General features: G+C 33.0%; 2 protein-coding genes and 1 long non-coding RNA gene across 3 annotated transcripts in view; 2 read left to right on the top strand and 1 right to left on the bottom strand.

Moving 5' to 3' along the window:
* LOC123265220 overlaps positions 1-27810 on the top strand; it is a 107608-nt gene that overhangs the window by 72542 nt on the left and 7256 nt on the right. The gene's annotated exons all lie outside the window — the stretch shown is intronic.
* On the top strand, positions 7340-13472 carry LOC123265215. The gene is made up of 10 exons (XM_044728871.1): positions 7340-7618; positions 7710-8213; positions 9225-9924; positions 10023-10176; positions 10334-10486; positions 10701-10805; positions 11719-11844; positions 12092-12229; positions 12342-12428; positions 12555-13472. The coding sequence occupies exons 5-10, from the start codon at positions 10358-10360 to the stop codon at positions 13458-13460; spliced, it is 1491 nt and encodes a 496-aa protein (XP_044584806.1). The 5' UTR covers positions 7340-7618; positions 7710-8213; positions 9225-9924; positions 10023-10176; positions 10334-10357; the 3' UTR covers positions 13461-13472.
* On the bottom strand, positions 18625-19284 carry LOC123265226. The gene is made up of 2 exons (XR_006509539.1): positions 19058-19284; positions 18625-18984 (listed from the first exon to the last, which is right to left on the bottom strand). It is a non-coding gene; the product is annotated as an uncharacterized LOC123265226 (long non-coding RNA).

Below are 27810 nucleotides of genomic sequence, written 5' to 3'. Positions count from 1 at the left end.
TTATTAACGAAAAGCGAAAGTAAAGAAATACTAATGGCGACTTGATGCAGCGAAAGCGTAGAAGCGAAAGATAATAACAATAGTTCGTCTTCTTCCTCGTTGAGTTGGGGAAGAAGGCTATTGCGCATGTTTAGCGGGAGCGATCAGCCAATAAAGCGGTCGATTCATGGCGTGATCGAGAGGCTGATTTTCTATTGGCGGTTCGATTTTTGCGGGAACTAGCGGTGGACAGGTGCGTCTCTTGAATTTAGGAGTCCCCCAGGAGCGAGTTAATCGCTACTGGGCCTTGTTCACCGAACACGCATATATATATATATATATATATATATATATTAGACTGGGCCAAAAAAACTGACTATTTTTTTTTTCTATCGATACTGTGAAAATATCATTCATGATGATAAAAAAAAATTATTGTGCAAGTTTGAGTCCTTAATAATAATATTAAGGGGTGTATCGTTACGACTATTGATTTTTCAACAGTAATCGCATTTTTTACTCAAAATTCGTTAATTATCAATCTGAAAAATTTTAGCGATATGTATTCTTATAGGAAATTAAATTTCCTAAAAGGTTATCTTTGTAAATTACTGTAAAACAAGCCGTTTCCTTGTAATCATGCCTTAAACAAAGATTTATTTTTTCAATTTTGCGTTTCAATTTTGGATTTTTGTAGCTACCAGAAATATCAATATTTTTACAATTTAAAATACTTATTTTCAAAGGAAATTTAATGCTCTACAAAAAAGGTCTCTTAACATTTTTGATTAAATTCACTCCTTTCAAAGTTATTCGACGTTGAAGTTAAATTCAAAAATAATTTATCGTTTTTCGCGTTACACATGATTTTTCCTTTTGATTGAAAAATTTATGACTTTAATATTGAGAATAATTTTTTGTTGGAAGACTAAATTTTTTTTATAAAATCATAATTTACCAATGTATTATTTTGCTTTTTAACGATTAATTATCGACATAAATTCATTTTTACTGTATTTAACTAACTCCAATAGTAAAATAAATTCGGTCCCTTTATTATAAATTATTTATTTGTATAGGGATATATTTTTTTCTGTAAACTTACACTTTTAAACTTCCGTTTTTAGCCCTCTTGTTGTTTTGTCCTTTTTAATGTCAACGAGAATTTAATTTTACTCTCCCTCCACGATTATATTTGTAAGTGTTTATTAGCGAAGTCGACCACCTGAAAATGACCTTGAAAGTTTCACGTTACAGCGCTGCGAGTTATCGTGAGCTTTTCCGTAATCTGTTACCGAAGCTGAAAACATAGCCTTCCTTTCTCCCACCACCTTGCTTCTATTATTGCGCTTTTCAAAAAAGGGAATACTATCCGTGTATAATAACTTTGATTTCCTTTGATCGGAAAATGACCTTGATTGTTATACGCTACAGCGCTGCCTTTCTTCACGCCAAAGCGCTGCGAGGTATCGTGAGCTTTTCCGTAATCTATTACTGAAGCTGAAAATATAGCCTTTCTTCACTCCCACCCCCTGCTTTTTATCATTGCATTGTTCAAAAAAATGAATACTCTTTGTGCATAATTACTTTGATTCTATTCTTCATTGTGCAAAGTAACTTAAACAGTGTCAACGCAAATTTGAGTTTTCATTAAGTATTTATTTATTGTTTGGTATATAATTTTCTTCTTTATTTCTTTAGATTGTTTAATTGTAATTGATAGTTTGAATTTATTTATGGTATCTAATTGTTTCAGTATTACAAATTAAGCGTTTAGTTAATTCTGTGTTTGTGAATTGTTTCATTACGTTACTTTGTAACGTTTAAGTTCGATTTAATAAAAAACTCGCCACTATGTCATTGGAGAAAACTTATTTAATCGGTGTTCCTATTGAGAAAATTAATAACCGTAAGCTTCCGACTGTCAAAGAAGTTTTATCATTATTTTTTTATCAACATAAAGTTCTCAAATTAAAAATTTATGATAGTGCTTCAAAAACTGCTAGTGTCGTTCAAGACTGCTGGAATAATTTGCAGATTTCAACTTCTGGTTTTTGCAACATTGTAAAGAAAATAATTAGTATTTTCAAGAAGTGGAAATATTTACTGTGCAATCGCAAAAAAAAATCACGTGCTCAAAAACAAAGAGAAAATAGCTTTGAAAAAAAACTCGAACAATTATTTGACATCGCTGGGAAGAATAGTTTAAAAGGTTTCGATAGAAATAATAATATTGATTTTCAACTTCCAATGTCTTCAAATCTGCAAGAAAATAATAATAATATCTCAGACGAAAACACGAAGAAATAATGGAAATAGAGGCGATAGGTACGTATTCATTAATAATAGTTTAATAAAGTCAAAATAACTATTTTGTACCGTGCTAATAATAAGTTACTATGTTCTAATGAATAAATACTTATCTAAATTATTATATTCAATAAATTTTTAAGTTTTACACAAAGTAAGAAAAAAATTCTTCAATAAAGAATCAATTTTCTCAACTGATGAAAATATATCTAAGAAAACTAAAATAATTTGATTCAAATCGAATTGTTTTAGGCCAATGAAATTATTTCACGCTCGAAAATCTCAGATTTTCCTAAAATTTATATGGCTGATGATATAATCTTTTTTCTGTACAATTAACTTAAATTATGTTAAGATTGACAATTTTATAACTTATTTTTTGCATATTTTCTACACAAAATAATATTTTAGTAGTTAATTGCCTTGCAAACTTACACAATTGTGTAATTTTTATCATACTCTTACAAAAATTAAGGAAGTAAGAAAGAAATCCAAGTATTCGGAGGATTTCCAACAGGCTGTAACTTGTGAAAAATTATCGTACAGTAAATAAAAAAAGGAAATTGCAGCAAATTTTGATTAGGCAATTGATTTTTAAAAACTACGAAAAGCCCTTTTTTGTTGCTTTTTAAATTCATGTAATGATTAAAAAAAAATTTTTTTTCAAAAAATCAATGGCTAATTCTTGTAGAAAATTCATCCAAGTTTTCAAAACCCATCTTGAATTTTCTTTACGATCATTGGTTGCTGAGGTATTGATAATCAAAGACAGAATGGTCTTTTTTTTCATTAAAACGCCGATATCTCAGCGAGAAATGCTCAAATCGAGGTTTTCAAACTAACAAATCGAAGCTCAATGAGCAAGATATCCAGTCCATATAGAGATTAAATCAAAAAATTTTTCCAAATCCATAAGTTAAGAATAAAACCAAAAAAATTTCAAAAATTTTTTATCTCGGTAGATTTCTTAAGATTAGAATAAAAAATTTTTGGAACTCAAATCCAAAAATAAAATACTGAGAGCTGCAATTTGCTTTTTATTTGTTGTACGATAGTTTTTTTATAAGTTACAGACTGTTGAAAATACCCCAAATATTTTGATTTTTTTCTTGCTCCCTTATTTTTTGTAAGAAGTGTATTTTCTATTTAACAATGTCAAAATAATTTATATTTTTCAGAAGACACCTCTCGTGATTATAACAGTAATGATGATTGTGATGCTACAACATCTAGTCAGGAGTTGCAATCAAAGTCAGATTCATTTATGAGTCAAAATTCAAATGTGTCTAACTTTGAAACAGATTTTTAACAGCAAAACGGACACCAAAAATTAATATTATGACGCCAGAATTAGCTGCTGCACTGGATCGTGGTAATGTAAGTAGCCGAAGCGCCACATATGTTTTGGCAGCTACTTTAAAAGTGTGGGATTCGATACTGAATGTAAATTTGAGTTATAAAACTATTCAACGACAGCGTATAATTCATCGGAAAGAAATTGCTAAAGGCTTAAAAGAAGACTTAAAATTCAATGACAATTATGTGGTCCATTGGGATGGTAAACTGCTAAGTGATATTGTTGGGACAGAAACAGTAGATAGGCTTCCGGTGCTTTTAACATCGTCTGGCAGTGAACAGCTATTGGGTATTCCAAAAATTAATTCAGGATCTGGGATTGAGCAAGCTTTAGCTGTATACTCAACTATGGAGCAATGGGGTGTCAGTAATTACATAAAAGCGATATGCTTTGATACTGCAGCAACCAATACGGGTAAATTTTAATTATTAGTCTTATTTACTTGAAAAAGCTCAGATTTGAAAAAGTAGAGAAAAATTATACTTAAGATCTTTTTCACAATTATTTTTCAATATTCCAATTAAAAACCTCTAAAACCGACAAGTTGATTTTTTGCCAAAAATAAAGTTTTCTGTGGTCAGATGATAATATTTAAAAATAAACTTTATTACAAAAATTAACTCCACTGATTGTTATATTTTCAGAATTTATGGAAGTAATATAGTTCAAAATAAAAAATCACTTGATTTGCCATTCATGTTTCTAATCAAATCTTTATCTTTCTAATCTATAGGAATTCATCATGGCGCTGGCGTAGAGCTTGAGAAAATTCTGAAACGAAAGCTTATATGGTTACCCTGTCGTCATCATGTAATTGAACTTGTCATAAAGGCGTTTTTGAAGCTTACTGGCCAGTACAATCAGGTCCGAACGTTCCATTTTTTAATCGATTTAAAATCGGTTGGAATAAAATCAACACATCCAAATATAACGCTGGCATCAACGATAAGATAGTGGCTAATATACTATTAAACAAAAAAGATGAACTATTAAGTTTTATCGATAATTATTCGCAGGTATATTTTGAGTTGTTATTTGAGTTGTAAAAGTACACAGAAAAAACTTTTGGTCAAAGAAAATTTTCATTTTAGGCAAGATAGTGTTCTTTTTAATAATTTTCTTAATTCAAGTTGACCACGTTTTGTGTACACAATTTAAAATCTCCAGTTCTCATGTAAAGATATTACCTTTCAATAATAACAGAAATGATCATATTTTTTGCAGAAATTTCTTCCAAGAAATGACTATCGAGAATTTTGGAGTTATCATCTATTTTCTTGGGAGCTACGCCAAAGGATAATTACACTTTTAAATGTCCGGGAGCAATGAGTCATGCTCGTTGGATGTCGAAGGCGATTTATTGTTTGAAAATATTTATTTTTCGAACAGAGTTTAAGATTACACCTAAAGAGTTAAATAATCTTCGTCATATTTGTATTTTCATAGTTACAACTTATATAAAAGCTTGGTTTACTTCATCCTCGGCAATTTTGGCTCCAAATAATGATTTGACTTTGATGCAACAATTGATATTATATAACAAAATAAACTCGACTGTATCGCAAGCTGCTCTCAAGAAAATGGTGAGACATTTATGGTATTTGAGTGATCAATTAGCCATAATGTCTCTATTTGATGATTCTATTGACCTGACTGTGAAGAAAAAAATGATTGAAAATCTAATAAATAATAAATCATCAAATACTAAAACCAGAAAATATGAAGTAGCAAGCGATTCAGATGAATTGCTAGAAAAGATATCAGTGACTTCATTTCTGTAGAATCGCTCACCATATTCAAAGAATTTGATTTGCCGTATGATTTTATCGATGAAGACATAAGCAATTGGTCCAATAATGATAGTTTTCAAGAGTGTAAGGAATTTTTTGGAAAATTAGCTGTCGTCAATGATGTTGCAGAACGTGGTGTATCATTAATTGAAGATTACAATAAGTGTCTCACTAAAAACGAAGAACAACTTCAGTATTTGTTGTTAGCCGTTAGTGAACACCGGAAAAATACCCAAATTGTAATAAAAGTAATTTGATTGAATAATTATTTTTCAACTGATCATTTGCCATGATTTGATAACAATTAAAGAATTTTTTGTAAAATATAAATTATAAGTGAAAATAAAATGATTTTTATCTCTTTTATTGATTTAATTTGTTTTGACTTATTATTCAATTTTTTCTGTAAGTAAAAGTATGTCACTAGGCAAATAAATAATTTATAATAAAGGGACCGAATTTATTTTACTATTGGAGTTAGTTAAATACAGTAAAATGAATTTATGTCGATAATTAATCGTTAAAAAGCAAAATAATACATTGGTAAATTATGATTTTATAAAAAAATTTAGTCTTCCAACAAAAAAATTATTCTCAATATTAAAGTCATAAATTTTTCAATCAAAAGGAAAAATCATGTGTAACGCGAAAAACGATAAATTATTTTTGAATTTAACTTCAACGTCGAATAACTTTGAAAGGAGTGAATTTAATCAAAAATGTTAAGAGACCTTTTTTGTAGAGCATTAAATTTCCTTTGAAAATAAGTATTTTAAATTGTAAAAATATTGATATTTCTGGTAGCTACAAAAATCCAAAATTGAAACGCAAAATTGAAAAAATAAATCTTTGTTTAAGGCATGATTACAAGGAAACGGCTTGTTTTACAGTAATTTACAAAGATAACTTTTTAGGAAATTTAATTTCCTATAAGAATACATATCGCTAAAATTTTCAGATTGATAATTAACGAATTTTGAGTAAAAATGCGATTAACGTTGAAAAATCAATAGTCAGAACGATACACCCCTTAATATTATTATTAAGGACTCAAACTTGCACAATAATTTTTTTTTATCATCATGAATGATATTTTCACAGTATCGATAGAAAAAAAAAAATAGTCAGTTTTTTTGGCCCAGTCTAATATATATTTATATATATATATATATATATATATATATATATATATATATATATATATATATATATATATATATATATATATATATAATATTTATATATATAAATATTTCAAAAATCATGTGAGTACTCATATAAAAGCTCTTGATGAGAGTAAAATCGGGATGAGCTTATATCTTTAAAATATATATTATATATATGTATATATGAGAATATATCAAAATGCATGTGGGTACTGAAATGAAAGCTCTTAATAAGTGTAACATCGGGATAAGCTTATATCTTTAAAATATATATTATATATATGTATATATGAAAAATAAATCAAAAATCATGTGAGTACTCATATAAAAGCTCTTGATGAGAGTGAAATCGGGATTAACTTATATCTTTAAAACATTTATTATGTATATATGTATATATGAGAAAATATATCAAGATGCATGTGGGTATTCAAATGAAAAATCTTGATGAGATCGAGTAAAATCGGGATGAGCTTATATCTTTAAAATATATATCATATATATATATGTATATATGAAACATATCAAAAAGCATGTGGGTACTCATATGAAAGCTCTTGATGAGTGTACTATCGGAATGAGCTTATATCTTTAAGAACGTCAATAGTTAATAAAGTACAGCGCAATCTAATAAAAGTCATTATTTAATAAAGCAAAAATTTATTTATTTATAATTTACAAGTCACCGCAGTCACATAGTGACTGCAAGCTTGCGAGTTAATTTATGATTACTTAACTTATCATTTTGTATGTTAAAAGTTCAACATGATACTCATAAGATTTTTTTTTAGTAATCGCGTCATGGCTTCTCTGCAAATTTCGAAAAACACCCTCACAAAATATGTGAAAATTGGTAAAGAAAATGGTGTTTATAGTACTCCTGGAAAAATAAGAGCTCGTAAGGCGGAAGTTCGTGAGGTTTCTGAAGAAGTGAAATCGGACATTAGTAATATCATTTACGAATTTTGCAGAGAACGTCGATCGATAACAACCGCAGAATTGATAGCGAAAATTAGGTATGTATCTAGAACCGTTCATCACAAATATAAAATTATAAAACCAATAAAAGTCTCCATAAATTAAAAATATACTTTATTTATTTTCTAGAAATCGAAAAATTCCTTTTGACGGTTGTCAAGAAACGCTAAGGAAGGTACTGCATGATATTGGTTTCACCTATAAAAAACGAAATGGCTTACGATACGTCAGGCAACAACCATATATAATTATAAAGAGATTAATGTTTCTTCGAAAGTTTAAAGAAAATCACGACAGTAAACGACGGAAAGTAATATTTCAGGATGAAACTTGACGTATCAGCATGGCACAGGAAAAGTAAAAGATTGGCAAAACCAAGATGAAAGAAGCTGTTCATTAAGAAAAGCTACTCCTGGATCTCGTTTCATGATTTGCCATGCAGGAGGAAGAGAGGGTTTCGTTGAGGGAGCTGGATTAATTATGTGTACCAATAAAAAAAAATCTGAAGAAGATGATTACCATAATTCTATGGATTCAGATCGATTTCTTAATTGGTTTAAGACGAAATTGATCCCGAATCTGGAAGAGCCAACCATGATTGTAATGGATAATGCATCCTACCATTCAAGTCAGGTAAATTGTCAGAACATGAAATAAAAATTAAAATCTTTCAATTTTTTAAAATTTCGTTTTCAAATAGCCTTTCGTCTTGTAGTATATAGATGTATACAATACTTAAGAAGTTTCTGCTAATCTTTAATTAAGCCATTAAAAAATAACATAAAATAATAGCTCATAGAATAAAACAGTATTTATGTTTTCAATGAAGACAGCCAGATGTTTTTTTGAAAGTTAAAATTTATAGTGTTAATCCTGATCTAAAAATATCAATTAAATTAAAAAATTTATCATATAACCTGCATTGAAAATGCAAATTTCAATACCTGTTGAGACAACCAAAACTAGTCAATTTCAGAGCAATGCGACTGTTGCCGGGCAGGAATCAATTATTACTTCCCGGCGGACAGAAAATGACGATTTTCTGACCACGCGATGAAGTTGCAGCTATATTTTCAATCCTATCAGAGTATCTTTTGTTTATTTTATACCTTAATAATTGTCATTCTAAACATTAACTATACTGACATATTAAAATTTTGTTACTAAGCATAAATAAGAATGATAAAAGAAAACTATTCAACTTACGAATAATGTTTAATAAAAAATAAACCATTCCTTACTTGAATTGTAGTTTTTAATTTTCTTAATAAGTTTTATATTAAAATGGTATTTTCGCTATTCGTCTGAAACTATTACGTATATCTAGTTCTGGTTGGCTCCAGACATTGAAACTAGCATTTTTAATGCAACTTGTATGAAAAATATAATGTGTGACGCGGGATGAAACACGATTTCAGACCGAGTGATGCCAGCGCTCACTTCGCTCGGGCAGGCAACTTCACTCTGGTCTGAAATCGTTTAGTTTTATCTATAGTCTCACAACATACTGTAAAGCTTCACGTTATAAATGATGTATTTTTTTGTTAACATGCAGCATAGATAACAATAAATGAATTTTTTAGGTTTTAGATTACTTCAATTTTGTATAGCATTTAACCATGAATAAAATATTTTTTATTTTAGAGCGAAGAGCAACCGAAGTCAGCTTGGAAGGTAGATAAAATAAAAAAATGGTTGAACGATCGAAAAATACCTTTTGATTCTAAATCTAACAAGAAGATCTTATTGGAGTTGTGTGCTTGCCATAAAGAACCCGATAAGTGTGAGCTTGAAGAATTATTGAAGGGAACTGACCATGTAATTCTACGAACGCCACCGTACCATCCCTTCTGTAATGCCATTGAAAATATATGGGGAATTACCAAAAGGAAATATGATAAAAAAATTGGTCGCAATCATGATTATTCTAAAGAGGCAGCTTTAAAAACCTGGGAAGAAGCTCTGAATAGTCAATGCTGAAATGTGGAGTAATACAATAGACCATGTGGAAAGAAGAATATTGGAAGACTATGAAAAAGAAGTTGGCCAGAACATTACAGTTATTTTTAATGACGAAGATAATGTTGATGATAGTGACGATGGTTGTAAGGAAATTGACTATGGTTGTAAGGAAATTGACGATGGTTGTAAGGAAATTGACGATGGTTGTAAGGATATTGAAACCATGGACAGTACTAGCTCCAATGATTCCGATGATTGGATTTCAGTTTCACCGGCCGATAGTTTAAAATCAAAGGAGGATATGGAAGTTGATTATGTGGCTGCATGTATTGAAACTAAGAAGGCTCACAGGTCACTTCTATCAGAATTAAAATCTGTTCAGGTAAGATGAAGAAAATTATCGAGCTAACCATATTAAATGAAATTTCATTTCAAAATGGTACAATACATTGATAAAGATTATCAATAATTATATTTCAGCACCATAATCAGCGTCCCGTAATGGAAACTTCTAATGGTTCAAATGATTTAATCAAACCTAAGAAAGATTTTTCAGTAAAAAAAGGAACAAGCGACAACCCAAAAACAGGCAAAGACACGAATCTACCAAAAAAAAAAAGCACATCAGAACGCGGTAAATTTATTTTTAAATATATAAGCTAGTTGAAAAATTGACTTTAATCACATAATAATTAATTCTTTTGTAAAATATTCGAAGTCTGCTAATTAGATATCAAATGCTAAATTTATACTTTTGTAACAAAGAATAATGCATTGTCATATTCTTTCAGAATTCTTCTCATGTTAAGCCGCCAATGAACCAATATAATGCATCGGACGTATCTGAACAAGAGCAAAGTTTGGCTATAGAAAGTATTGTGCCTAGCTTTTCGGAAGTTTCACCAAGCAAAGAATTAACAGTTCGATCTTTCGACGATTATTTGGTAAGTTTCTTTAAAAAATTATAATAGCAATAAGCATAGATTTGTTCAATCTAATACCCCTGATTAAAAGAAAGTATTGAGACAAAGATAAAAGTACTGAAAAGAATTGGTTTTCTAGTCAATCCAATTCTTTTCAATACTTTTTTCTTTGTCTCAATATTTTTTTTTAATCAGGGACAAAATTATCACGTTAATAATTATAAAATGATTATAGTTTTACAGAGGATTATTAGACGATTCACTGATTTCAACCGTGATGGGTGAAATTAAAGGCTCTGATATAAAAACTTTATATCCTCATAAGTGGCTGAATGATCAGGTAAGCATTCAATATCTACATACTGATTTTGTTGTATTTTATCCAACAATTCATTACAACCTAATGGATGGTTGATTTATGGCTTCTATAATATTTTTTTCATATAACCTACATTGAAAATGCAAGTTTCAATGCCTGTTGAGTCAACTAAAACTAGACAATTTCAGACCAATGCGACTGTGCCGGGCAGGAATCAATTATTACTTCCCGGCGGACAGAAAATGACGAATTCCTACCCGCGAGATGAAGTTGCAGCTTTATTTTCAATCCTATCAATTGTTTGTTTATTTTATACCTTTATAATTGTCATTCTAACCGTTAACTGTACTGACATATTATAATTCTGTTATTAAGCATAAATAAGAATGACAAAATAAAACTATTCAATTTACGAATAATGTTTGATAAAAAATAAAGTATTACTTTCTATTTTATTATAAATATTATAATAAAATGGTATTTTCGCTATTCGTCTGAAACTATATAGTTCTGGTTGGCTCCAGACATTGAAACTAGCATTTTTAATGCAACTTATATGAAAAATATAATGTGTGACGCGGGATGAAACACGATTTCAGACCAAGTGATGCAAGCCCTCGCTTCGCTCGGGCAAGCAACTTCACTCTGGTCTGAATTCGTTTTGTTTCATCCCTAGTCACACAATATACTATTAATTCCGTTAGTAAAATCAGATCACATACTGCTTAAATAGCCGTTAAATTTTGTCAAAGAATAATTAATGGACAAAATATAGATTGAAGACAAAATAATTTTTAACTACCACGAAAATGTCTATATTTTAAGAAGTCTAAACATTATTTCTGCAACCTTTAATCATAGTGAGTTATAATAACAAAGAAGAAAGAAAAATGTAGGAAAAATATAAATAATTATTTGTTACTTTTATTTATAGGTGATCAACGTGTACTTCAAAATGATCGAAAGAAGAGATCCAACGAGAGTGCAATGTTGTGAATCGTTTTTTCTTATAGATCTCGTAGCTAAGGACTACATAAGATTAAATAAATGGACTAAAAATGTAAGTTAACTTTTTTTAATAACAACTTTAACAATTTTCAATACTCAACTGACTTAAACTTTAAAAAATATAATAATTTTTGAAAAATGCAAAAATCTTAATACAACTACTGAGTACAAACATAACATTGTACAATTATAAAAAAAAAATATGTATTACTTGTGCCAGTTAAAGGACAAAAAAATACGACCGTTCTCCATGAAACTTGTAGATAAATTTATTCATGATAAATTTCCTTAATTTTTAGGTTGATATTTTTTCAAAAAAATTGATGTTCATACCTTTACATCTCGAAGTGCATTGGAGTCTTGCTGTTATTAATTTTGACGCAGAAACAATTACATATTATGATAGCATGAATGGAAATAATGAAGAATGTTTACAAGTAAATCTCACTGTTATTATTATTATAGTAATAATAATTAATATTATTAAAATTATAAATGCAAAAGCTATTCAAATTTTTTTGTGATTAATTTTTAATTAATTTTTTTAAGATCATTTTGGAATATCTGAAGTATGAACATCTGAATAAGAAAAAGATTCCTCTAAATACAAGTAATTGGAAAAAAATCCATGCCAAAGTAAGTAAATTTGTATGTAAACAACTTATTATTTTGTGTAAAAAAATTATTTTATTTATTTCCTTAGCCTGATATTTTCCCACAGTAATTACATTTTAGATTACAAAATTAACTATGTTATTATAGAATATACCACAACAGGATAATGGTGATGACTGTGGAGTTTTCGCTTGCTCGTACGCTGAATTATTATCACGCAATGAAGAGCTGAATTTTTCTTCAAAAAAAATCGTTGATAAAAGGTTCGCAATGATGGAAGAAATCACTACTGGCCAGTTGTACCCATCAACAATAAATATTACAGAGCAAAAAAGGGCTCCGTCAGCCAAAAAAACAACATCAAAAGCTGTACTGAATCATAACAGCAAGATACCGACTGACATTCCCGGAGGCTACGTTTATCAATCAGCGTCTTTTCACCAAGAAAGTACAAAGATATTTAATCATGATTATGCAAATGCACAATGCACGGCCATTTCGACTTATGCCATTGTACGTTTATGCTTGCAAAACAAAGATATTGATGTCAATTGGCTAAATAGTATTCTGATAGAGGGTGACAGGTACTATTTAGAATGTAAAAATATAAAAGACATAACGTACAATCATCTTGGGACCGAAGATTTACTGACAAGAATTGAAGTCGATGGGATCAATGTTGACATCAACATTGAAGATATCTACAGCAATACATACAGCGACAACTGCCTGGAGAAAAATTTAATAGATTTCTTGGAAAAATTAATTAAACGCTCGGCTCCTACACTAAACAATCATGGATTTATATTTATCGGAGACAATAGAACTGTAGCTTTTAAAATAGTTGTAGGTTCTGATTCCCGAAAATATGGATTTTTATTGTTCAATTCTCATTCGATCGACTTAAACAATAAACCGGCACCTCTAGATTTAGTTTTAGCAAGATTATTCTACTGCGAAACGTCAGCCGCTTTGGCGACATTATTAACGAAACATGTTTGGCAAAAAAAGTCTTGGTTTACCATCCATAGGATTGAATTAATTTCAAAATAATTAACCGGATAACCGCAAAAAACTATAATAATATTATGATACTTAGTTTGACTATTTTATGTTTTTATAATATTAAATTATTATTATTTATATTATTTATAAAAAATTATCATTTGTTTTTAATGTAAGCAATGTTACTGATTGCAATATTTTATTTAAGCAAAATAAATAATTTTATTTTATCGGAAAGAATTTCATTTTGACTATTGTAATTTTATTAATAATAATTTTGCTCAGAATTTATTAATAATTAACATTTTCTATGTGATAAATAAGAATTAGTATTGCGTAATATAGTTAGTAATTTTATTTATAATAAAATTTTATAAATATTTATTTGAATCAAATGGATTAACCTTCAGAGGGCGCTTTATACATATTTCTGAACTCCGGTATAGCAATAAAGTAGTGCCCGCGTAAGGATATTATTTTTTAATGACGCATGCGCCTACAAAAGTTTCCAGATGGTGGGAGAAAAAATCTAGTGGGAGTGAATTCCCAAAGTTTCGCTGGGTCGACTATAGATCACAATTTCTCTATAACCGTCCTGGATTGCAACTAGTATTAACTCTCGATATTTTAACGCTATAGTAATTTCTGTTTATTTTAGTCCTAACCTAGACCTAGCCCCTGCGCTAGACATGCTCCAATCAACACTGGATACGATATTTATCTGCTGTATCTTCGACCTATTTATCGTCGGTGGTGATTTCAATGCAAGATTGGGGAATCTCGACGTCGTTGACAGTACCCTACTTAGTAACACTGTTTTAAATGAAACTTGATCATCACTGGACCTTGAAAAGAACAGCCGTGGCATTACATTCCTCAACTCCTTGTCTGATAATGGATTCATCCTACTGAATGGTCGTTCTCCAAGTGATACTCTTGGTAACTTTACCTATCACAGCAAGTTGGGTAAGTCTGTCATCGACCTTGTCTGGGTTGACAATTTGGGATCATATCTTATTAAGGACCTGAAGACTTTACCCCTTATTACCAAATCGGACCATTTCCTAGTAGAAGTCGAAATTCTGGTCCCTACAGATAACTATTTAACCCGCCAAGATCCACCGATCAGCACCACAGTTCTACGCTGGAACCCTGAATACGCCGCTGATTTCCAAATTACTCTCCAGTTTTTTCCTTTAGTCGCCATGGACTTGAACAAAGATACTCCTGACTTGCTCTACTCCCGGCTTTGTCTGGCAATCACTAATTCAGCCTCTCGCACACATATGGTCAAAGAATTCTCTTCTCATCACTCTCGGAACAAGCCCTGGTTTGACGCAAATTGTTCAGCACTGAAAAAACGAACCAAATCTCAGCTTAGGCTCTGTAAGTTTCACCCCACCAAGGGACAACATTGGGAAGATTATTTTACACTGAGGGATAGCTACCACAATCTCATCAAAGACAAAAAATCAGCCTACGCTGAACTGATCCACCATAAATTTGCCTCAATAAAAAATACCTCCGATTTTTGGAATGCTGTCAACTCTGTGAGGAAAACTGGTTTAATAAATAGATCAAAGGCGCTTCCTGGAAACTGGAAGCTCTTTCTCCTATCGCTCTTTAATCAGATAATGGACAAAGAATCAGACCCTCTCAAGTGGGCAAGAATCATCATGAACATGCTGTTTAAGAAAGGTGAGCCTAATGACCCGAATAACTATCGTGGTATCGCGCTAGTCAACTGTGTTGTCAAGGTTTTCTCACAAATCCTCTGTACCAGGATCCAGAAATGGGCGGAAAAAAACAACCTAAAACCAGAGGAACAAGCGGGTTTTTGCTCCTATAAAAGCTGCGGAGATCACGTTTTTACTTTACTCGCCTTTCTTCAAATGTCTATCAGATTCCAAGGAACCTCCGCTTACGTGCTATTTGTTGACTTTAGAAGAGCCTTTGACTCCGTACCTTACGAACGACTGTGGAGCAAACTCTATGAGCTGAGGATGAGCACAAAAATAATTAACATCCTTAAAAGTCTTTACGACATAATCACCATGTAAGTCAAAAGCAACAACACCTACTCCAAACCTATCGAAGTGACGGAGGGCGTTCTCCAAGGTGAGACCCTAAGTCCACTATTATTTATTCTCTACATCGCCGACCTAATCATCTACCTCAGAGACCAGGGATTCGAAGGGCTGAGTCTAGGTTTTTCAAACGACCTTCTCGCACTTGAATACGCCGACGATCTAGCACTCTTCGCGCGTACAGCCATCATTTTGAAAAAACTGCTTAGAGCTCTCGACTCGTACTGTGAACTCAACTGTTTAACTGTCAACACTAACAAAACCAAAATCCTAAAAGTCAGTTCCAGCGGTCGAGCAGGCAAACGCTTAGAATCTTTCCTCTATAGAGATAAAGAAATAGAAGTTGTCTCTTCGTACACTTACCTAGGTATCGTAATTAACTCCTCGCTGCAAGGTGATGCTGCAACGTTTTTTGCTGTCAATAAAAGTAAAATTGCCTCTGGCACAGTTCTAGGCATCTTATCAAAGTTAAAGGCCAACTCGTGGGATGGAAAAGTCCAAGTGTTTAACAGCCTCTCCAGAAGTATGCTACTATATCTCGCCCATCTCTGGTGCTTAAAGACCAAGAATCTGGAATGTTTAGAGTCAGCGCATATGGACTTTTTTAAAAGACTGTTCTCACTTCCATCTTGCACACCACACTATGCCATCAGACTTGAGCTCAATATCCAGCATATTTTAGTCGCAGTTTTTAAGCTAATTATAAATTGGATCATTAAAATACTTGACATGCTTAGCTCCAGACTCCCAAAAATTTGCTACCTACGCTTACATGCATTAAGAGCAATCTTTAACACTAGTAGGCACAATTGGATCCAGAAAATTAGCAAGCTTTTGGAATGCATACATGAAACGGTCATATTAGACTCTTTTGACGCCCCGCACTGGAATGTTAGGAAAATTAATCTAATAGAAAAATTTGCCAAACACACGAACAGCCTAGACGTGAAGCGATACGCTCACTCATCATCGTGCCAACTAATTTTCCCTTCTCCATTATGCAGGCAATTACAGATTTTAAGTGCATCCCACAACATCTGATAAAACCTTTAATCCAGCTCAGACTGGCCACAAACTACGCTTTTCAAGTCACTATCGGAAAAAATACTTATAAGCTCAAGCCTCTAAATCACTGTTCTCTCTGCCATCTGGAGGATAGCAAATCTATCCTTCACTTCTTAACTTATTGCCCTTTCTTCACTGAAATAAGAGCTGACTTTTGGACGCCAGACTGCGGAACTGATCACGACCTTCTTGGTGTCATGCTGGGTACATTTGACTCACCTGACACACTAAAACTTTTTAACTATTTGAAATGCTGCCTAACCAAGGTTTCTACTTACAGCCTGCCATATTGATTTATTAATTTACGGCCTCCCCGGACCCACTGTTACTATTGCTGCTACATCCCTCCAAACATTAAACTATTAAACTGTTATAACATATCTTTTTGTTTGTTTTGTTTTCTATTTTGTACATTATTATTGTATGACCTATCACACACCTGAAACTCATTGTTATCTGTATTAAGGAAAGTATCCTAATGTAAACAGTATCTGAAGAAATAAATAAATTTTAAAAATATTATGATACTTGTATGTAATTTTTTCTTATTATTAATTCATTAAATTTCTATGTCAAACAATATTGACAACATTTCAAATTGCAGTGAATGAAAACCACTGTGATAACCTCAAAATAAACCTCGTGACTCAACAGATAAGAACCAACTGAAGTATTTCAACTAGTTACCCTTAGAAGTGACAGAGATGGACACGAAGGACGGACAAACAATAGACGAGCAGCTGCTCCTATATACCTGCAGCGTGGTAAGCCCAGCTGGCCTTGAGTGCGCCACTTCTTAAGACTGTATCTCCGAAACTATTATTCGGATCGATTTGAAAATTAGGAAAATATTCTAGAGATGTTGTAGAATTGAATAAGATAAAAAAATCGATTTTTTGAAACCGTGAAAACCATGTAACCCCTTAAGCGAGAGATAGGTGCTCATGAAATAGGTCGTAGTGGTTTTGATCCAGACAAATTTTGCTTCATTTCCACTGTTGTTGGTAATACTTTGATCCGGATTCACAACTCAGATTGCCGCCGTACCGGTTTTATCCATGAACCGTGTTTTTATTCGGAGGTTTGAGTGTTGCTCACAGATGATGCAGACTTCAGTCTTGTTTCAAAGATACGCTAATGTAGTAGATTCAGTGTCAGAACAAACTTATGCGATCTTGAGGCCGTGGTCTTAATAATACAACAATAAATATTTAATAACAACAGGTCTTCGTATCTTGAATTAATAGATTAAAATCTGACGACAGAGGTCTTAATAATTTGCCAACAATGTGTTCGTTGCATCCGAGAATTTACAACTTTATTTTGTTAAAATAATTTAATTTAATTTTTATAATTTTTTTTGTCCGAATTTATTTTGCCAGAACTTATGAATTACTTCTACGGGTTTTAGTTTGCAAATTGAGAATTAATTAATTTTATTTGATTTATTTTTGACTTTAGTCTCGACCTTGAGTGTTCTCTACTCAGAGTTTTAGCACGGAACAAAATGGCCGACTCTCTCAAGGTCTGGCGTATTTGTAGTAAATTTTTGGTGTAATTTTTGTGATGAAATTTTCAAGTGAACTCTATTTAATAAAAACTATTTTCTACTTTTAACTAAATAATTTAAATTAGCAATTTTACTGATTTTTCCTGATTCTAATTTTACTTAAAACAATTTTATTCTACACAATTAAATTTTACTCGGAATTATTTATCATGATTTTAACTAATCTTATTTCAAATAATTTTACTAAAAATTTTCCACAAAATATTTTAATGATTTTAATTCACACAATTAATCAAATAAATCCACTCAAACTCAATTACCAGAGAACAATTTTTCACGTGGCACTGAAATCATAAATTAACAAACTAAAATAATTCCTAGTAAAATTAATCCAGACTTTGCCTACGTGTTAACTAATAACCCGAAGTCATTCTTGGTATTATTAATTAAATATTTAGAAGTTTAATTCTGATTTATTCTTAAATTCATTCTTAATCTTATTCTGGATTTTTATTTTGGACTTTTCTGAATTATTATTATACCTATTCCGAATTTTATTCTAAATTAATTCTTAAATATTTTACTAAAACTAATGATTGTGGCCGAACGCGAAATGGCGATGACCTTCAGCCGACATGAGAGCCTGGCTGATGCCGCACACCCGAGAAATTATTCAGACATGATATTTGTACCTGGAGTTTTTATAATTTTATGATGCACTCGCTCAATGAGCTGCAAACTCCTTGTCTCCGTGCTGGTACTAATCTTTTCTCGGTGAGGTATTCTGCTTCGCGGCAAAAACTTCGGTCACCGTCACTCGCTCTCCAGATATTTTATAAAACCTGTAACCGCAAATCAGCATTAGAAATTATGACAAATAAAAATTAATTTATGCAAGCTGACATTCGGCCTAGCAAGCAAATAAAATTAATCGAGTCTCATCGCTGCGTTCCATTTCAGTCGAGCGAAATGAGAATAATTACCTTTGCTAGATGCTTAGTGAATTTTGCGTGTCTTTCAATTAGACTGTTCGGTCACAATAACTCTTCCGAATTTTTTCAGTGCGTTTCTTTCTTCCTCTGCTCTTCCCACTCTCACTTCGCCGACACCTTCACCTTGGAGACTCACTTATTAGTCTCAAACTATGACTACGAGGGCTCAAGATCACAGCGCTCTGTGATTCGTCGATAGCTAAATGAGTGCGGATAAAAGGGCTTTGAACGGAAAACGATCACTCCGTTATAAATTTAAACAACGAGACACTTTATATAAAAAGGCACGACGCACTGGTGACAAGAATTTACTTACTCTGTTTAAAACCAAACGTAAAGAATTGAAAGTAGAATTAATATCTGCTCGTGACAGTTATTATAAGCAAATTCTTGAAAACAATTTACATAAAACAAATTTGTGGTCTACTCTTAAACGTACTGGAATCATCAAACACAATAATTCTTCACCGTTGAATCATTTTAATGAGAATGATTCAAACAACTTTCATGCCAATATTCTAAGGAAGCATCCGTTTTGTTGTCGCGAATTTATAACTGATCTACCAACGATTGCAGAGAAGAAAGTAAATAGTGTCTTTAATTGGACCAAAATAGATATTGTGAATGTTACAAAAAATCTACAAATTGCTGTCCAAAAGTCAAAAGGCAAAAGCCCAGATGGATTTGATCTCAAATGGCTTAAAGACCACTTATCCAAGATTTCGATATTTCTCATTACCATCCTAAACAAATAGTTAGACTCAGGTATTTTTCCTGCAGCTTGGAAGCAGGTTTATATAGTTCCCTTGAACAAGATAAAAGCTCTAAGAACTATGTATGACACTAGACCAATAGCCAATATTTCTCATCTTGCTAAAGTGTTTGAACGTATTGTTGCTAATCAATTGACAGACTATCTTGAAAGGAATCATACCATCGATGATTATCAATCAGGGTTCAGGAAACATCATAGCACTCAAGCAGCTTTACTTCTCCTTACTGATGATATCCGCAGAGCTATCGATAGAGATGAACTAACTCATCTTATCCTTTTTGACTTTTCTAAAGCCTTTGATTATGTAAACCTTGAGATTTTGTCTGTAACTATGTATCAAATTGGATTTTCCATCGAGGTTATTCTGTGGTTTCACTCTTATCTCACTGGTAGATTGCAATCTGTGTTAGATCTTGATCACTTTTTATCGGATGCCATCAGTACAACTTCTGGAGTTCCTCAAGGATCCATTTTAGGCCCTATCTGATTCCTTATCATGATAAATGGTGTTGCCAAGAAGATAAAGTATTCTAAATATGGTCTCTTTGCAGATGATAAATATGCTTATTATCACTTCAAATGTACTCAACTGAATGAAGCAGCTTGCAAAATTAATACCAATGCTCAGGCTGTGGCTGATTGGGCTAAAGATGTTGTGTTTTGTCGAAACCTCGTCAAAGTGCCGAGATTTCGTGCTTCAGTTTTTAAAATTCAATTTTGATTATTAGTGTAGATGGATAGGAAATTTAAATAAATTCCACTCGATGTTTGGGACAACAGGAAGAAATTTATTGTCCCAGAGGAGGAAAAATCTGATGATCAGATAAAAAACCTCCTCGATGATAATTACAAGAAATAAATGTGTATGAATGTGTAATTGTTGTTTAGTCAGGATCTGGCCTGAGCTATTGTTATTTCGTCAGGAAGGACCTGAGCTATTGTTATTTCGTCAGGAAGGACCTGAGCTTTTGTTATTTCGTCAGGAAGGACCTGAGCCTTTGTTAATAAAATATCTCTTGGTGAGAATAGTTTAATGCGTATTGCCAAATGTAGGCGAATACTGATGACTCTTCTGGAGAGTGCTTTTAGATTGTATGTGTGTGTGTGTGTGAGAGAGAAACGATCAAAGCCAAGGAGGCACGATCAAAACCACGGGCCGTCAATACCCAAAAGAGTGAGAGAGAGCTCGGATGTATGGCGTTAGTCCGAATTACCGTGTAACTTCTATAAAATTGCGTTTTACCGAAAGTAATTGAATTCAATGAATATGGTTCGAATGATAATAAGTAAAATGATGTTAAACGATGTGATTTTTGAGAATATCTCAATTGTACTGTATGATGCGTAATATGCGAGAGCGATTGCGTAAAAATTACTGCTGATTCGAGGGCCTCAGAGCAACTGGTGGTACTGGCCACCGCACGAGTAAATTTGGTTTTTCCTATACGGCCCCGATCGGCGCTATACCGTTCTGCGCATCCGCCGCAACTTGTCGCCTACGATGTCTCCCGAAATTGTTCGAGAAAATTCTCGTTGAAGCTAGAGCTAATATATAGATATAGTCATCTGATTTCGTACGCCCACGCTCTCTCTCAACAGATATAGATGTAATTGTATAGTACAATACATGCATGATTCTACTCTGCACACACACACGTTCATGGTCTATCGTATAGGTACGACTCGACTCGACATCCTCCCCCCGTTGCGAAGGGATGAGCAAAAATGTTGTTGTGTAAATGTATGGTGTTTTACAATGTTTGATATGTTACAAATAAATTGATTAATAACAGTTATAGATTAATTGACTCAATGGCAATTACAATCAGTTAAATTAATGACAATTACAATATATTAAATCATGTATTGTCCGGTAGAGGACATAAGACAGTAATATTTCTTTTATAGAGTCCGTGTGCTGTTCGAACAGTTGCGACTCGGGTAACTCCATCCTCGCCTGGATGGACCTCGACGACCACTCCCAGTTGCCACCGCATGCAAGGTTGATTTTTGTCCATGATGAGAACGACCTGGTCGGGTTTCAGTTCTCCTTGGGACGAATGCCATTTTTGACGTTTTTGAAGTTCGCTGAGGTACTCCAAGTACCAGCGTTGCCAAAAATGCTGGCGAGCCTTGGTAATAAATTGCCAAGCGTTGAGACGATTATCTGGAACATCAGAAAGATCATTTTCAGGTAGCATGGTGAGAGGGCGACCAATTAAAACATGAGCAGGTGTCAATGCTAGTGGATCGTTAGGATCACTAGATAAGGAGCATAAAGGTCGAGAGTTAAGGATTGACTCGATTTGCACTGCAAGAGTGTTTAATTCTTCGAATGTAAGAATTTGATTTTTTACGACTCGTCTAAAATGATGTTTGAAAGATTTGACGGCAGCCTCCCAAATGCCTCCAAAGTGTGGAGACAATGGTGGGTTAAATTGCCAAGTAATGTTTTTACGTACGGCATATTCCTTAACTCTGCCCTGATGCTGTTCAGATTCAAGTAAATAATATAGTTCTCGGAGTTCATTGTTTGCGCCTACAAAATTAGTTCCATTATCTGAATAAACATGAGATGGAACGCCTCGACGACCGATAAATCGTCCGAAGGCACCCAAAAATCCCTCAGTCGTCATATCGCTTACGATTTCGAGATGTACAGCTTTGGTAGCCATGCAAATAAAGACACAACCATACGCCTTAATAATAGTCCGATTTCTAAATTTCTTTTCCTTAATAGATACAGGTCCAAAATAATCCACTCCTACATGATAAAATGCAGCTGAATCAGTGACACGTGCACTTGGTAAGTCTGCCATTTTACCATGCAATAAAACTGGGCGATGTCGAATACAGTCGACACATCGCCTTACTATTCGACGGACTTAATTTTTTCCATCGAGCAACCAGAACCTATGTCGGATATTATAAAGTGTACTCTGAATACCAGAATGATAAGTTTTCGTGTGCGTTTCACGAATTATTAGATCTGTCACATGGTGAGTAGAAGGTAACAAGATAGGATGTTTTTCAGTAAAGGAAATAGGAGCGTGTTTTAGACGTCCACCAACTCGAAGAAGACCATGCTGGTCTATGAAAGGATTAAGACCCCTTAACCGGAGGTTTTTTGTTTCCCCTGTCTCCCTTATTTGTTCAATTTCATAACTGTATTGTTCGTTTTGAATCAAAAGCAGTATTTTCGTTTCTGCTTGTAATTTTTCTGTAACCTCTAAGCCCTTGCCCTTAAACTTGTTAGATTTACGCATGCGCAAACAGTATGCGATTGAATGTATAAGAGTTGTGTAAGAAGAGAAACGTTGAAACATGTCTGTGCAGGTGGCAAATAGGCAAGTGTTTTTTCTAAGACCGGGTAATTCAGATGGAATTGTCGAAATGGAGATAGGCCATTCCTTGTGGTCAAGTTTGAGCCAATGAGGACCCTTAAACCATAATTTGTTAGTTAAAAATTCCGCAGGAAGTTGTCCCCTGGATAAAGCGTCAGCCGGATTGTCTTTAGTACGAACATGCCGCCATTCGACTTTATCACCTAATGATTGGATTTCCATGACTCGATTAGCCTCAAAGACCTTGAGAGATTGTGGTGACCGCTTCAACCATTGAAGGACGATGGTTGAATCCGTCCAAAATATAATTTGAGAAATTGGAAAATCGAATGCCGACACCGATTCGTTGTAAAGACGTGAAAGTAATTGTGCGGCGCATAATTCTAATCTTGGGATCGTTACTTCTTTAAGAGGAGAAACTCTCGATTTCGCGCATGCTAATCGTATCAATACTCGTCCTTGTTGATCAGTCGATCGTATGTATAAACATGCTCCGTAACCGACTTTACTCGCGTCACAAAATCCGTGTAATTGTATGTTCGCTGCATCGGGAACAGAAATATGACGTTCGATAGAAAAGTCTTTAATGAGATTTAATTGTTCAGAAAATTTGATCCAACGCGAGTGTAACTCTTGCGGTACCGATTCGTCCCAATGAATTTTAAATTTCCAACATTCTTGAATGATAATTTTTGCAGCTAACACGACTGGCCCCAATAATCCCAAAGGATCGAAAATTTTTGCAATATTAGATAAAATGTTTCGTTTTGTTATTTTTTGAGATAAATCAATTGAATTGACTGTGTATAAGAATGTATCTCTACCCGAATTCCAAACAATTCCGAGAGTTTTGAAATTGGATTGTCCTCGATAGCACAATCTAAATCTAAAGTTCTTTCATCAAAGTTATCAAGAGCGTGTCGATGGTTCGATGCCCATTGACGTATGTCAAAACCCCCGCGTCTTAACAATAAAATAATTTCATCTCGTAATTGTAAAACTTCGGATAGAGTATTGGCCCCGGATAAAAGATCATCTACGTATAAGTCCCGTGTTAAAATTTTAGCAGCGTTTGGAAAATTACTCCTTTCATCATCTGCAAGTTGTTTTAATGTACGTATAGCTAAGTAAGGAGCGGACGAAACTCCGAAAGTGACTCTATTGATCTCGAATGTTGCAATCTTGTCATCAGCATACCAGAGTATTCGCTGATAACGACGATCATCCGGGTGGATAAGAATTTGTCGATACATTTGCGCGATATCGGCGGTCATGACGTATGTGTGCGTTCGGAAACGGAGTAGATGAGTAAAAAGTTTGTCTTGGATAGTGGGCCCTGTTAATAGAGCGCCGTTTAAAGAGATACCTTTGTCAGATTTGGCAGAAGCATCAAAAACAACACGCACTTTAGTAGTGTTGCTTGAAGCCTTGATCACTGGGTGATGTGGCATGTAATAACCGGATATTTGTTCATCTGATACCGGTACCATGTGTCCCAAATTTATATATTCCTGCATTACCTTAAAGTATTCTGTTTTAAGGTGAGGATCTGCATTTAATCTCTTCTGTAAAGATAAAAAACGTCTATAAGCCTGAGTTTTTGAATCTCCAAAATCGACCTTATCTACGCGAAAGGGTAGTCGTACTACATAGCGCCCACTTGTCTCGCGTGTCGTGTGAAGTTGATAATGAGCTTCGCATGAAGACTCTTCGAACGATTTTGAATTTTGAGACCCGGCATCTTCAATGATCCAAAAACGCGTTAATTGATTTGATAGATCTGTTAATTGACAAGCTACAGATTGATTATGATTTTCATCATTGACTCCCCCCGCAACAACCCAACCAAGTTGAGTTTTTTGTAATATTAAGTCGCAGTCGTTGCGTGACAAGTTAATCTGTCCTATCGATAAAAGTGATAAAGTCGTGTCTGAGCCAATAAGTACGTCAACTGGTTTTGGTAGATGAAATTGAGGGTCGGCTAATTTTAATGTTTTCGGTATTTGAATAGATTCTCGTGGGAAAACTTCGTTTGGACTTAAGTCTGCAATTTTTGAAATAGTTAAGAAAGATAATGATCTTTTAAATTTATCGTTAGTGGATTTGCAGTCTATTTGTACAATGTGTCTCGAAAAAGTTTGCATACCGTTAACGGCTCCGATAGGAATTGAACATGTTTGCATCGGAAGTTTTAATTTATTTGCTAGTTCGTCGGTAATAAAGTTGGCTGTAGCACATGTATCGAGAAGTGCACGAGTTTGTATAAAGTGTCCAGCCGAATTACGCATCTGAATGAGAGCGCTCATCATTAGTTGACATCGCGGTGCTCGTAAAGTGGTCGCGAAAGTGTGGTTGACTAGTCATGCTGCTGTTTCTTTTTCAACTGATTCTGGTTTGCTAGTAGTCGTTGAATTTGCAGCATGTCCTCTTGGAGGATGCTGAGTTGATGATTGTGAAGTTGAGAAGGATTTAATATGTAATAAGGTATGATGGAATTTCTTGCAGGTCTTACATCTGGTATTAGACCGACACGGTTTCTTATGTATTCGAAGGCAATTTCTACATAATCCTTTTGCCTTAACAAAAGCTAGTCGTTTGTCTATCGAGAATGCTTGAAAGGTTGGGCATTTATAAAGAGGGTGATCGTTACCACAGCACGAACATTTCGTCGAGTGTGTTGTCATAAATGATTTTACTTCAGTTTCTGTCTTCTGAAATTTGTTTGTATTTCCCTGGCGTTCAGAGTGACGTCTTTTTGAGGAGTGATGTTTGTCATGAAATGTAAATTGATTAAGTGTGCTAGCCTTGAATGAATAGTCAGTCAAAAATTTACAAAAATTGTCAACTGTCGGAAATTCGTCGTTACTTAAAGTTTCCTCCCACTTTTTCCTGAGTTCTGTCGGTAATTTTTTCTCAAATAGTCGCACCATCACACCGCCGCTCTTAAGAGCTGCTAAACTGTCTAAAGTCGCTGTATTTTGACGTAAACAACTCACAAATTTGTTTATATTTTGCGAAGTCGGGTTTGTCATGTTAGGACAGTCAATGATCGCATCGTAATGCTTTGCAATAAGAGCGCGTTTCTTTTCATAAGTTTCAGTTAATAATTCCCATGCTCGTTTGTAGTTTTCTGCACTAGTGTCAAAGAAATTCAATAAGTCAGCAGCAGCGCCGGTTAGTGAACCACGCAAATACAAGAATTTATTAAGATCGTCTATGTCGGTTCGTTTGTCGATCATGCTCACGAAAGTGTTTTTAAATGAAAGCCAATTTTCGAAATTTCCGTTAAATTTGGGTAATTCTGTAGTTGGCAGCTTTACGAGTTTTTGTCTTTCAGTCATGGTGGAATCGTTAAATCTCGAACTGTTCATTTGTGAATGATCGCCGGAACCGCCGGGTGGATTCAAGGTTTTTATTTTGCTAGCAATCGCGTAATAACGATTGCGAACTTCTTCTGCTTGAATCAGTTCTCCGTTATCTGGTTCTGTCACAGAAAGTTCGTCAGTCAGATCATCGTATTCTTTGAATAATTCAGTCAATCGATCTAAACGCAAGGATGCTTCAATATTATCGATTTTCTCATTCGATAACGCGGTCTGTAATGTCGTCATCCTTGTTTTAATTACAGTACGTTTACGTTTTAATGCTTCGCCTGACATGTTGATTGACAATAATGAATTGACACGGAGTTAAATGTTTAGGTTAAAGAATAAAATAAAATTGCACAGCAGATGATATGATAATTAACAATTAATAATAAATTAATATGAATTGAATTGCACAATAAAAATGTGAGTTAATCAATAATATTTAAATACTATATATTAAATATGCAATAAATTTAAGTGAAAATAAATTGAATGAATTTTTTAATGATACGTTGAAAGAGAAAAAAAATAATAAATAAAAAAATAAAAAAAATTAAAAAACAAATAAAATCTTACGTAACTTGAGAGATATCAAGTTCTAAAACTTTATTTATGTTTAATGTTAAACCGTTAAGTATTTAAAACATAAATATTGAGCGAAGAAAAAACATAAAGGAAAAATAATAAATTAAATTTTATTTGACACTTGAGATTTTCTGTAACGGTCGTTCTTTGTTCCTCAACGTGTTGCAAGAAAAAGTAACCCGGTAATACTACATATGTTTGGCTGTGCCAAGTAAACAAAACAAAATCTTTTCCAGATGTGAATTTCTCAGAAGAGAAAATAAAATAACGTTTTTAAATAATAACCGTAACTAAAATAATTTATAATACTTTAAATATTGATAAATTCAGAACTGTTAAGCAGTATATGATTAATATTAAGAAATCAGCATAAATAAATAGTCTAATAACTAACTGAATAAAAGATCAATTGATAGCTAATAACAATGAAATTAAATATTGTTAATAAATTGAATAAATGATAAATGAACTTTAATAATAATAGAATTAAATAATTTTCATAAAATATGTTGAAGAATTTTACTAATTAATAAAAATAAATTATCAAAAAATTAAACAGTCGTTAAATAAATAAATGATAATAATTACTGTATAGAAATTAAACGATAATTTAAACAAGTATTAAGTATTACGTAAGTTTGAATACTAAATTAAATTAAATTAAAATTACTC

This window comes from Cotesia glomerata, linkage group LG5 (genome assembly GCF_020080835.1).
Source record: "Cotesia glomerata isolate CgM1 linkage group LG5, MPM_Cglom_v2.3, whole genome shotgun sequence".
NCBI lineage: Eukaryota > Metazoa > Arthropoda > Insecta > Hymenoptera > Braconidae > Cotesia > Cotesia glomerata.
This window is presented reverse-complemented; position numbering and strand designations above follow the sequence as displayed.

What these genes read in the sequence shown, in the direction of transcription:
- LOC123265215 (XM_044728871.1), top strand. Translation starts at nt 10,358, where the DNA reads ATGAACCAATATAATGCATCGGACGTATCTGAACAAGAGCAAAGTTTG. An exon ending in GATCTTTCGACGATTATTTG is followed by an intron (nt 10,487 to 10,700) that starts GTAAGTTTCTTT and finishes AAATGATTATAG; the next exon opens with TTTTACAGAGGATTATTAGA. An exon ending in TAAATAAATGGACTAAAAAT is followed by an intron (nt 11,845 to 12,091) that starts GTAAGTTAACTT and finishes CTTAATTTTTAG; the next exon opens with GTTGATATTTTTTCAAAAAA.